The sequence below is a fragment of the Podarcis cretensis genome (genome assembly GCF_951804945.1).
Source record: "Podarcis cretensis genome assembly, chromosome: 10".
NCBI classification, from domain to species: domain Eukaryota; kingdom Metazoa; phylum Chordata; class Lepidosauria; order Squamata; family Lacertidae; genus Podarcis; species Podarcis cretensis.
This window is the reverse complement of record NC_137179.1, coordinates 56999115-57011874: the sequence shown is the minus strand read 5'-3', so window position 1 is coordinate 57011874 and position 12760 is coordinate 56999115. Positions and strand designations below refer to the sequence as shown.

At 43.6% G+C, this 12760-nt stretch overlaps 1 protein-coding gene across 1 annotated transcript in view; it reads right to left on the bottom strand.

Moving 5' to 3' along the window:
* KCND2 (potassium voltage-gated channel subfamily D member 2) overlaps positions 1 to 10381 on the bottom strand; it is a 294354-nt gene extending 283973 nt beyond the window's left edge. The window contains exons 1-2 of the mRNA XM_079994226.1: positions 9714 to 10381; positions 6106 to 7272 (exon numbers count right to left, since the gene is read on the bottom strand). Of these exons, the coding sequence (XP_079850352.1) occupies positions 6106 to 7220 (1115 nt within the window). The 5' untranslated portion in view covers positions 7221 to 7272; positions 9714 to 10381. The remainder of the gene's footprint in view (positions 1 to 6105; positions 7273 to 9713) is intronic.
* Between the last annotated feature and the right edge of the window lie 2379 nt (positions 10382 to 12760).

Genomic DNA, 12760 nt, shown 5'->3' with positions numbered 1-12760 from the left:
CCTGAGCTGATCCAAAATTTAAATCAGAGGCCCTCCTCCATATGCAACCTCCATGACAGATTCAGAGAGTGGTGACAAGTTAGAAGGTCTTTTTGGTTGTGGTCTCCAATCTGTGGGAATGCCCTTCTCAGAATGCCCCACCTGTTACTATCTTTTTGGCATCAGATGTGAATTTTGCTCTCGGGCATTTGATAGGCTGTTTTACTCATCATTAGAACACAACTTGCAGAGCACTAGGCAAGATTTGATCGCCTAATATCAGCTGATCAACCATTTGGGAACCCCACCAATCTGTCTAACATGAGCTGTGCGGTGTGTTGGGAGATAAGGATTCAGCCTGACAGCCAGATCCAATTCTCCAGCCCTTGAATATAGTGTGATTCTGCCTTGGGACCACAAGTCATTGCCCTTGATTGTAAACCTGAAAGAGGCAGCTTATCAAATTACATAATTATAATGCGTGTTACAAGCTGAATTAATTCAGACATTAAGAGCAATGTATTTCTAACCATTTTTTTTCATAAAACTCACGTTTACACAATCTTTTCATTCTGGCTTTTTAACTTTGTTCTGTTAAAATCCATAGACTTTGCATCATAAATAGTACATTCTTAGAACCCTAGAATCACAGCATTGAAGAGTGGGAAGGAACCCTCAGGGTCATCTAGTCCAACTCCCTGCAATGCAGGAATCTAATCTAAAGCATCCATGACAGATGGCCATCCAACCTCTGCTTCAGAACTTCTAATGAAGCTGAGTCCACCACCTTACAAGGTGTCTGTTCCTACTGTCAGAAAGTTCTTCCTGATGTTCAGTTGGAAGCTCCTTTCTTGTAACTTGAAGTCATTGGTTAGGGTCCTACCCTCTGAAGCAGAAGAAAGCAAGTGTGCTCCATCTTCCATGCAAGAGCCCTTGAGATATTTGAAGATGGCTATCATAACTCTGTTCAGTCTCCTCTTATCCAGAGTAAATATACCCAGCTCCGTCAACTATTCAACATAAGACTTGGCTTCTAGACCCTTGATCATCTTGGTCACCCTCCTCTGCAAATGTCCCAACTTGTCAATACCTTTAAACTTTGGTCCAGAACTGGACTCAGTACTCCAGATGTGGTCTGACCAAGGTAGAATAGTGTGGTACTGTTTTCTCCCTTGGCTGGGGCATTTCATCCAAGCTGTTTATAAATACATTGAACAATATGCCCAGGACAGAACCCTAAGGCACCCCTCTTGTCACTTTTATCTAGGATGATGAGGATCCATTAGTGAGTAAAATCTGGGCTAGTTCAATCAACCAGCTACAAATCTACCTAACAGTTACCTCATCTACATTTTACCAGCTTTTCTGCAAGAATATCATGGGGGGCTTCGTCAAAAACCTGGATAGGTATAGATAACTGCACAGTAAAAATGCACAGAAGGAGACAAGTTAGCAATAGTGACACAAAAATACAGCAAGAATGATCAAAAAGGGGACTTCGTTATCAGCGAGGTTTTAAGCAGGGATGGCCAAAAGAGAGGCTGTAGTGGTCAGAGGCAGGGGATACCGAACTGAGAAATAAAGCAGTTTTGTGGGCTTTGGGGGCTGTCTCTTTTCCGTGAAAAATTGTCTAGAAATAATTGGATGTCTCTGATGCTGGAGGTGAGATTACTATAGTAACAAGTGACACCTGCAACAAAATGTTGGGAAGTGTATCCCATTTATAATTCCAGGCAGTCAATAATACAAGCCTTGCAATACTGTTCAGGCCTTCAATGGTGTTGGTGGGGAGGAGAGGAGGCAAGTTTCAGTTAGTTGAAAAGGTATAAGGACATCATTTTTCTTCACCCACCGAAAAGGGTTCCCTCTGTACTATATAGTGTTGCACGACTGCCAGGCCAAAACCAGAGTGGAGGACGTGCAGTTTTAGTGATGAGAAAGGCATCTCTCCAATCCAACCTTAATTCTCTCTTTCTCCAGGATACTTTCTATAAGCTGTTTGGGATGCGTGCAGGTTGATTCCCTTTCCTGCCTCTGACCTCCGTTGTGTGAGTGATGGAGAGAGGATACTTTCAACTGACGCATGAACATTCTGTGTCTCAAAGTGCACTTAGCCACTAACTTGATTAATAGAGCCACCCAATCAGTCTTCTAATTTTTTTAAAACCCTCCCCCCCCCACTTTTCTATGTAGGCTCCACTGCCATCCACATTATGCAAGCTCACGGGTTTCTGTCAGGCAGCACTTATATACTTCTGTATGTTTGTTGTGTCCCCTGAATTTGTAAAAGCTACTGTTTCGCTTCAAACTGATAGGCTGCCACTGTTTGCTTTTAAACAAAATGATAATATAAACAAATAGCAGCTTTATATATTCAGGACATAAAGGGGCAGCAGTTCACAGCTGAAAAGCAACAAAAGACCAGGATGTATTTGCAAATCATCTTCAAAAAAGTCTACCATTCACCTCTATGTGGAAATATAATCAGACACTGAAATAGCTTATAATACTTCTATGTATTATTGCCTAGATAATTACTTTTGCCTGGTTATGAAAACATATTTGTGATCTTTTCACTAACTGCAAAAAATGTAGTGATGATTCATAAACTGCAATACTAATTACACAAAAAAGTTTTGTTTTTGCTTTTTTACTTTATCCATACTTTACTAAAATCTCCATTATTGATTTATTTACCAGATCTCTGGCATTGCAAATTAGCATAGATTCGACCCACACTGAATTAGCAATAAAAAGTGGCAAGATCTAATAATAGTAGCTGTAGCTATCTCAAGTTGGACTACAGCGAAACAAGATTGTTTCTGATCTACTTTAAAGTTGGTCCAAGCTTTTATTCTAACATCTCACTTAACTCCTTGAAAAAGGCTGAAGTATTGTGCAATATGTTCCAATGAACATATTGTGACTTACTTCTGAGTAAACATGCATAGAATTGTATTATTAGAGCTGTTTTTGGAGACTAAAATATGACAATATTTAACATGAGGAGTGCTCTGTAAAAAATAAAATGTAATCTGTTGCATTTTTAGAAGATTGGTAAATTGTCTAGCAATCACAAAGAAATATGGCTTTGCTCCCAGCATTATGACTTCTCCATGACTAAGTTGTCATTCCATATCCTTGCTATTTCAGAAAAGCACATATTCATTTTCTACAATGTACAAATTTAGCTGTATACTTACCATAAACCTTCATGTGGTTTTATAGCATTCAAGAGAAGTTACTAAGCAAAGTTTAGTTCATTTCACTTTGTCCATAATTAAAACATTATTTTATACAAACAAATCTTAATGTCCTTAAATAGGCTTTAAGCCAGCCATGTAAACTGAAGATAATTTTGTCTAATGGAGAACTGCAGAATTTAACACTGAGTTTTAGAAGTGAGTAATATATAACAACCTTGAGTTTGCTTTCTCCTGCTTCTACTTTTCCTTCTTTTGGCCTTGTCCCAAATGAAAATATCATTTGTGGGGGGTAGGGATTGCTCTTGAGATTACTGTTTCACTATAATTTCACCATAATTGCAAAGAACTGATATGAAAAGATAAATTGAATCAGTTAATCTGTTGATGTGTATAATAACGAACCACAAGAAAACTTACACAGTGCTTTTCTGTCAACACCCCTTCAAGCCAAGTTTAACATTGTATTAGTAGTCTTGGTACTAGTAATACTCCTTCTCTCTAAGAGCATTAAGAATATCCACAGAGGTGGTCCTAAAAAGGAAAGGGGGTATCATACAAAAGTAGGAAAGCTGCTTTATAAAGTATCACACAGTGGGACAATGGACATTTTGTCATAAGATGCAACGTGGTCTAAGTAGCGTTTAAGGAGCTAAGAAGCAGAACAATTCTATTTATCTGCATATCAGACTACCTACTTTCCTAAGTGTCGGGTGCCATCATCCCACTAAATAATAACAACAACATGGGGGAAATTCAAAGGCAAGGTGATGTAACAAAAGACAAGTGCCTCTTCAGCACCATGGACAAGAACAAGCAGATACTACCATCAATGCAGTCATTCAAACATGTCCTGCACGTAATGTGAGTCGCAGCAACTACTGACCAGACTTTCTCTTCTTCTTCTTCTTCTTCTTCAGATATTGTGGCAGATATTGCATCAACATTGTTTCTTCAAGTGTTATGGCAAATATTAGATCAACACTGTGTACCACTCATTTAAAAAAAATGCTACTGATAATATTTCCCTGAGTGCAAAACTAGACATTTCATTAGACACTTTAGTTTAATATATAGGCATGACACAGATATGCCTCAATCCCATCAAAAACAGAGGATAAGGGTCTACTTTTATGAGCAAAAAGAGTGAGCAGGTGGGAGGTACTGAGGCTTCCCTTGTCTCTCTGTTTTCTTCCCATAGTCAGTCAGTCCCACCTCCCAAACACTTTTCTCTCCAATGCTCCAAAACTAGGTTTGCCTATCTGGGAGAAAAGTGACGGAATGGAAGAGTTGGGGAGAAATAAACTGTTGAATGGAAGAGGATTCAGTACTCCCAACATATACAACCCTTCTGCTTTAAAATCAGCTCCCTGCCCCCGTTTATTCATGACTGGTTCCTTTTTAAAGACATTATCATTACTAATTTCAACCTAATTTGTATGCACAATCAAGCCAGAGTTAAGCACTTTTCCACAGCACTGATTTCAATGGGAGAGTTAAGTACATGCTTAAATCTCTTCTATTGAATGTAATGGAGCTTAATTGACTGTATTTTGCCCTATGCATGAAACAACATTAAAATGGAAAATAATAATAATAATAATAATAATAATAATAATAATAATAATAATAAATGTAACATATAGAGAGGGACTACCAATTTCCTGTATAACTAGATCACTATCCATTACTGAAATGCCAAGTCCTCTGCAAGAACAATATTTTCGGTGTTCAGGATTTACCTCCATAATAATTTTCCTTATCAGCCAATACCATTGTTGAATAGAAAATGATAGCAGTATACTTATGCACATTTTAAATGCTTTGCAAATGGTTTTCTATATAAAACATAATCTGTGAGTTCATTAATTCTGATACAGAGAGAGTTTATCTTCAGCAAACAAGTTTATATGGATGTTAGAACACAGTTGCAGCAATGAAAATTTTGAAATGAGATAAATACTGTTACATTTTTTAAGCCATACATTTGACTAGGTTTTGCATTTTTTAAGCCATACATTTGACTAGGTTTTTTTGGGAATACAATGACTATGGTGTCCCTAGAATTGACTTACCTCCTCAGGTCAAATCCAGCACTTGAACCACTGATTTTAATGCTGTATCATATTCCATCTTAAGCAAATATATTTACACAACATGTTTTTAGAAATACAATACTACACCAGCTATTAATGTCCTTGGTAAATTTGCTGCAGTTTCAGAAGACTTTGACTTGCCACACAAAGTTCACTATATTATTACGGGTTTGAAATTTTCATTGTTATATTTTCAAAGTTAGCAGGACTTAGATTTAACACATATTAAGTACAAACATCATAATATATCATTCTGATATACCAGCACTGGCATAAATGCATGTAAATTGGTAGGTATCATCCCATTTCAGATTCCGTTGGAGAATAATATTGACTTTCCTGAGGTTAGACTAAAGTTTGTAAAAATATACTTACTCTTTCTCAGACAGATACATTCACCTTTAAAATATTATAAAAGAATTTACAATTTTGGTCCTACACTAACATGAGAGCAAAATCACCAAACTTTAGATTGGATTTCAAGCATGTAACTCATCACCTGTTGTTCCCTAACATTCAAATGGAAGTAGGTGAATGGAAATTTAAACACTGGGATCTCAATATGCAAGAGGGAAAATATTAAAATTAAAACGATCTTACAATTGCAAGGACCTCTCATTATTGTGCTCAATTAGAGATGGAGAACTCCCATACTTCTCCACATCACCACAGACAGATAGATCAGAGGCACTTCCTTGATCAAAACACAGGTGTACATTGTCACTTTCCTCAAGCAATTTTGAAACACTAAATCGGAAAAGCAATGATAGCAACATGGCTTTTTTTATATTCTGCTCAGGTAGCTACCAAAACCAATATGCACTTACCCAAGGGTGGTCATAGTGACAATGGTATACCAGAAAGCTGCAGGGATGCTGGTGAATTTGGTGGATGTTGAGCCTTTCTCAGCATAGAACATGACCGTAGCAAAGATTATGATGGCCATAGTGAGAGAAAAGAGAAGAAAGCCAAGCTCTGATGCACAGCTTTTCAGAGTGTAGCCCAGGATGCGCAAACCCTGCGAGTGGCGGGAAAACTTAAAGATCCGGAATACACGGAAGACACGCAGTGTTACAAAGGCCCCACTGACATCCTCATTGTTGGTCATCACAAGACCAATGTAATAGGGCATAATGGCCACTACATCAATGATGCTCATGACACTACGCACAAACTTGTAACGGCTCGGGGCAGCCACTAGACGCAACAGATACTCAACTGTGAAGATCATGACACAGGCCGTATCCAGGCAGAAGAAAGCCACATCATAGCGCTCTCCACAGGACAGCTCCTTGATGGTACCAGGACTTAGCCCACAGGGTACTGTCTCCACTACATTGGCAAGGACGGAGACGGCAATGAAGAAGCCCGTAACATAGTAAAATACCAGGGCCAGCGTGCTGGTGTGTGGATTCTCAAAGGCCCGCCACATCCTCTCCCGGGCTGTCATGGAGGGCAGATTGCATTCATCGGCATTATCCTGATCAGCATCATCCTGAAGACGTTCGGCATTTTCCCGCCGCCGGTCCTTGTATTCCTCATAGCAGCAGTCACCAATGATCTCGGGGATTATACCAAAGAAGGCCAGCTCCTCATCATAGGCTGAGATGCACTCTTGACGCGGGTAGTGTAGCTTCCCTGTTCGGTAGAAATTGAGGATGTGTCGGAAGATGTCAGGGTCCCGGTCGAAAAAGTATTGCTGCGTCTCAGGATGGTAGAAGAAATCCCTTTCTGAGCTGCCCAGCAGCGTGTCAGGATAGCGTTCCAGGGTATCCAGCCAGGTCTGGAACTGGGTGCCACTGACATTCAGCACAATCAGAGAGTCCTGGCTACGCTTCCTCTCTTGGCGAGGGGCAGTCGGCATGGGGTTTGTGGCCACCGGCATCCATCCTATAGCAGCTGCCCGAGCAAAAGGCAGCCATGCTGCTACTCCTGCTGCCATAGTGTAAATTGCTACTGGTATGCCCAGGGGTTCTTTTTAGAAATAATCCAGTCTACATAAAAAAAAAAACAAAATGTACCAAGAAATTAGGATGCCTGCTATTTCCAAAGAATATAAATTTCTATGTTTATGCCTGTTGCTTTGAGGTTTATTTTATCATTTTATATGTTTAGTCTACTGATGTGTTACTTGGTGTTCTATTGTTGGGATCATCTTATAGTGTGAAGAGCAGTATCAACATACTCTGAGTGCAAAATAAAAACCTTACCCATTTCTCCCCTCTTACTCTATGTCACCTTCTCTCATTTGCCACCATTCCATCATTATTCAAGTCAGACTAAGAAATCGGCTTTTGTATATTAACTATTGATGGTGGGTGGATAGATGTCATGTAGTACTATAATCCCCAAACTGGCACCTCCTGTCTCTACCACTTGGTTCCTGATAAGGAAATCTCCACATGCAGAAAAATACAGCTATAGGACAGCAGCTGCAAGAGGTAATCAGTCAGCCAGCCTGCCAGGTCCAATAAGCAGCAGTTAGATAATATTCCAGGCCAAAGGCACAATCTACTAGCTAGGAACAATTCCTGTACTGTCCAGATTCCTGGAGATGCACTCCAAGCCCAAATCCCTTCCCACCTACTCCTACATTAGCCATGAGCTGCAAATATCTGGCTTGGAAATGAAGAGAGAGAACAGATGATTATGCTATGTTCCCTTTGGTAAATCCTTAAGCTATACTGCTGAAGGAACACTTGCTAAATTTCCACATCAATTTATTAGGAAACAGCAGGTTTAGGAAGAAGATGTCCACTCTGAATTCACAGCTGATTTCACATCATGTCAACCCATCACTCACCTTCTCCAGACTCCTCCTGTTCTGGGGAAACAGGGCAGAGGGATAAAGGCAAACCAGTAACTTAAAAGTTAGGAAAAGACAAGCTTTCTTTTAAGAAAACTTGCAGAGGGACAGTTTGACTCCTGAGGAACAGGTGATGGAGGAAACAGGTGTTTAGAAGAAAATGGGACCTGGATTCTGCAAGCTGCCTTAGGGAAGATGAAGAGGAAAAAAGAAATTGAGTACCTTAGTAAGCAAGATGGGCATATTGAACAATTGGGGAAAGTCAAAATGTGACTTTCTCTGGGCAGAAGTTCAGGAAGAAGGACCAGTTGTGAGTGCAGGAATAAAAGTAGGAAACTCTGAGGGAGATGTTCTTATGAAAGGGGGGGGGGCATATTTTATTAAATGGAGAGAGAAAAGGCAGGAGATTCGTAATAGGTCGGGAAGGGGGGAAATGAAGGAGAAGTTGGAGGGGAAGAGAGGGAGGGAGGGAGGGAGGGAGGGAGGGAGGGAAAGGTGTTGGGAGTTTGTTCCTGAGAGGATAAGGATGTTACTGGAGGGTGCTGGTGTGGGTAGAGGGGAACCCAACTGATTTGAGTTTGCAGATGCAGTCGAGTAAGGCTAGACTAGAGTATTCATAGTTCAGGAAGAGGAAGGGAGGGTCAGCAGGTGTCTGGGGAGCAGGAGGGAAGTCTCCTGCCTGACCATCTTCAGGAAAGGATGAAGACAGGTTAGGGTTCTAGGAGCAAGTGTGGGTGTTTGTGGGTGCCTTGGGGCATGGGCATAGACAGGACTTTGTTAGGGGGCGGGACTTTGGTTAGGGGGACAGAGGCGACCTGATAGGTCAATTAGTTATTTCTATTGTTTTACTTGATCTAGCGGGGACAGCTGCCCCCTGCCCCCCCCCACGCCTTAGGGAGTACAGGGATGTCAGAAAATAAGTAAGCTTAGGGAGTCCGAAGATACTGCGAGGGAGAGGGGAAAATACAGCTCAGGCAGCGCAAAAGAAAACAGTTCCAGCAACAGAAAAGAGATTTATGGACAATATGAAGCCGAGGACACGCGGGGGGGGGGGCGCGCAGGAGGACATAGGCAGGAAGTTCCTTTTGTAGTCTCAGGGAAGAAAGGGGGCTGGTGGGGTGTGATTTTTCCCCCCTCTGGGGACACCCCCCCCAAACAATCTAATGAAAGAGATTAGAAAGCAAATAAACTGCCTCCGTTCTCTGGGGAGCCCAGAGTGCTCTCGGTTCCTCTCCCCACCCCCCCACCCGCTTCCTGCAACCCCCCCCCCTCGCCCGAATTGGCCTCGCCCGCCAAAAAAAAAAAAAAGAGCGAAAAAGGCGCGCGCCTTCCCTCAGCGCCGCCTCGCCTGGGCGCCTCTCGAGCCCTCGCAAACTCTCCTCGCCACTTGATGCTGCCGAGCAGGTGGCGCGGCGGAGAGAGATGGAATTAAACATTAAAAAAAAAAAAAACCCGTTGCTGACCCGTGTGTGTGTGTTCTTAATAATATGGAGTAGGGGCTTGTGAAAGGTGTGTGTGTGTGTGTGTGTGTGTGGAGACGAGGAGGTTAGGGCGGGGGGGGGGGTTCTCTTTCCTGAGGTGGGCTCCGTCCCTCCCTCCCTCTCTCCCTCCCTCGCAGTATCTCCTCACCTGGCGAAGTCGCCTCGTGGCCGGGGCGCCCCGTTTGGCATGGAGGTGGCGGGCGCGCGTGCGTCTCTCCCCCCACCTCTCTCCGCGAGAGGCTTCTCCTCCGCCCGCCCCTTCTTCCCGCCGCTTCCCCTCAGCAACAAGTTCGACGGCGGCGGCGGCGGGGCGGCCGGTGGGCGTGTGGCGAGAGCGACGCAATCCCGCCTGCTGGCGGCTCAATGCAGACCCGCTTCTTCTTCTTCTTCCTCTCCTCCTCCTCTCAGGAACCAGCCCTGCTCGGCGGCGGCGGCGGCGGTTCCAGTCAGGCAGTCGGAGGGCTGCTGCTGCTGCTGCCGCCGTCCATGCCGCGGGCTGCTGCTGCTGCTGCTGCTGCTGGCGGAGGAGGGCAGGGCTGGGGGCGAAGAGCGGCTTCCTTCTCGCTGCTGCTGCCTTTCCAGTGGGTGGCCCATGCCTGGCAGAGCCGGGCGAGGGGGGCTTCTCGCTTGCCGCCGCCGCCGCCGAGGATGCCGCCGCTGCCGCTCCTGTCGCCGCTCGGGGCTGGCGGGGCTGCGGAGAAGGAAGCGGGGAAGGCGGCAGCAGGAGGCGGAGGAGGGGAGAGAAGCCCACCCTGCTGCTGCTGCCGCCGCCGCCGCCGCTGCTGCTGCAGGTTATGATTTCACACAGGCGCCTCTTTCGCCTCCTCCCACCCGGCAAATGTCACTGGGGCGGCGCGGGGGGGGGGAGAGAAGGCGGGGGGAGTCCCGGTGCGGAGGAGGAGGAGGAGGAGGAGGAGGGCATCGATCCGGAGAGGAACAAAGAGAATTGCAAATGGGTGCACACTCCGGCTTGGCAACGCAGGAGAAGGGGCAGCCTCATCGGAATCAGGCAGACGACACCTTGGTTGTCTGTCTGCCCCACCACACACGTTTTCTGAAGAAGTCTTTGCAGAAGGTGGTTTCTCTCTCTCTCTCCCCCCCCCCTTCTAATATTTCTGAAACTTTGTGGGATTCCCAAGAATGCCCATTTGCAAATGACAACCAACTAAGCTGAGGTTATGCAATGTTTCGCTGTGTTTTGCAGCCGCTGGCCAAATCGCCTTGAACCAGCTTTCGAAAATGATCGTCATTCCTGGGAGGTTTCTCTCTCTCTCTCTCTCTCTCTCTCTCTCTCTCTCTCGTTTTCCAAATCATCCTCGCTTCTCCCCGTCCGCTTTGGAAAACCAGAATCCCTCTCTTTTTGACCGCTAGATGGCGCGTAGAGGACGAGTAAGTCTCCGCTGCACCTTCGTGGCTCCAACTTCAGAAATGGTTGATACCTGTTGTCTGAGCTGGACCACTTCAGCCTGGGGTGATGTTACAGGACTGAAATGCTTCTTGGTCAAAAAATTATATCTGCATAAAAACTTGATGTCAGGGAAAGGCATCCTCTCCTCTCTTTTTCTTCCCAAGAATATATGAATCAGGAATTTAATTGTATATAGAGGATCCAGAAGCGACCCACCCCATTATGCCGCCTGAGGCAAATCAGGAATGTGTGTCATGTGGTGTACAGCTTAGATGCATGTAATCGAATCATAATGCATGTAATCATACATGCATCTAAGCTGTACACCACATGCCACACAGTCAAACTTTGAACACATGGTGCTCTTCCTACTGATATTCATTCTGCCAGAATGTGGGGTGGCCCATCCTTTTTGCCTCCTGCCAACCTAGCAGTTCGAAAGCACGTCAAAGTGCAAGTAGATAAATAGGTACCACTCTGGCAGGAAGGTAAACGGCGTTTCTGTGCATTGCTCTGGTTCGCCAGAAGCGGCTTAGTCATGCTGTCCACATGACCCGGAAGCTGTATGCCAGCTCCCTCGGCCAGTAAAGCGAGATGAGCGCTGCAACCCCAGAGTCGTCCGCGACTGGACCTGATGGTCAGGAGTCCCTTTACCTTTACCTTTAAGGCAAAACAGGAAGGTCCTGCCCTGTGTGTGCACTGTGCAGCAGCCACCTCACTAAAGCCTTGCTTACCGGGGTCACACAGCTGAGAGGTTTGCTGGAATAAAGTTCTGGAATCTAGTATATCTTTCAGTTCTTAGAATCATAGAATCATAGAGTTGGAAGGGACCCTGAGGATCATCTTTTTTTTTTTATAAAGATTTTTATTAAATTTTAGAAAAGACAACAAGCATGAGAAAGAAAAACAAATACACAAAAGTACAAAATTATAAAATACATAAGAAAAAAGAAAAATAGTTTCAAAAAAGAAAAGAAAAAACACATTTTAAGAAAAAAGAAGAAAAAACACAAAAATCCCTCTTTTTACTTCTCATCTTTGATTCACTTATTTTATTGACTTCCTCACATCTCCCTTTTTTGTATCCCTGTTAAAAATTAATTCAGCAAATTCATATCCAATTTATTAGTCTAATTATCCATCCCATCTTATTTTTAACCTCGTTGCTAAAACCCCTTCAGTTCATTTCAATGCCATTAACATTCAAAAATTTTACAATATTTCTGTAAATAAATTTTAAATTTCTTCCAATCTTCTTCCACCAACTCTTCTCCCTGGTCTCGGATTCTGCCAGTCATTTCCGCCATCTCCATATATTCTATTACTTGCATCTGCCATTCTTCCAGAGTGGGTAGATCTTGTGTCTTCCAATGCTTTGCGATGAGTATTCTTGCTGCTGCTGTTGCGTACATTAAAAAAAATTCTATCCTTCTTTAACACCAATTGGCCGACTATGCCCAGGAGAAAGGCCTCTGGTTTCTTAGGGAAAGTGTACTTGAGTACCTTTTTTAGTTCATTATATATCATCTCCCAAAAAGCCTTGATCCTTGGGCACGTCCACCAAAGGTGAAAGAATGTACCTTCTGTTTCTTTACATTTCCAACATTTTTTATCGGGCAAATGATATATTTTTGCTAGCTTGACTGGGGTCATGTACCACCTATACATCATTTTCATAATGTTCTCTCTTAGGGCATTACATGCCATAAATTTAATCCCGGTGGTCCACAACTTCTCACAGTCAGCAAACATAATGTTATATCCTATATCTTGTGCCCATTTTATCA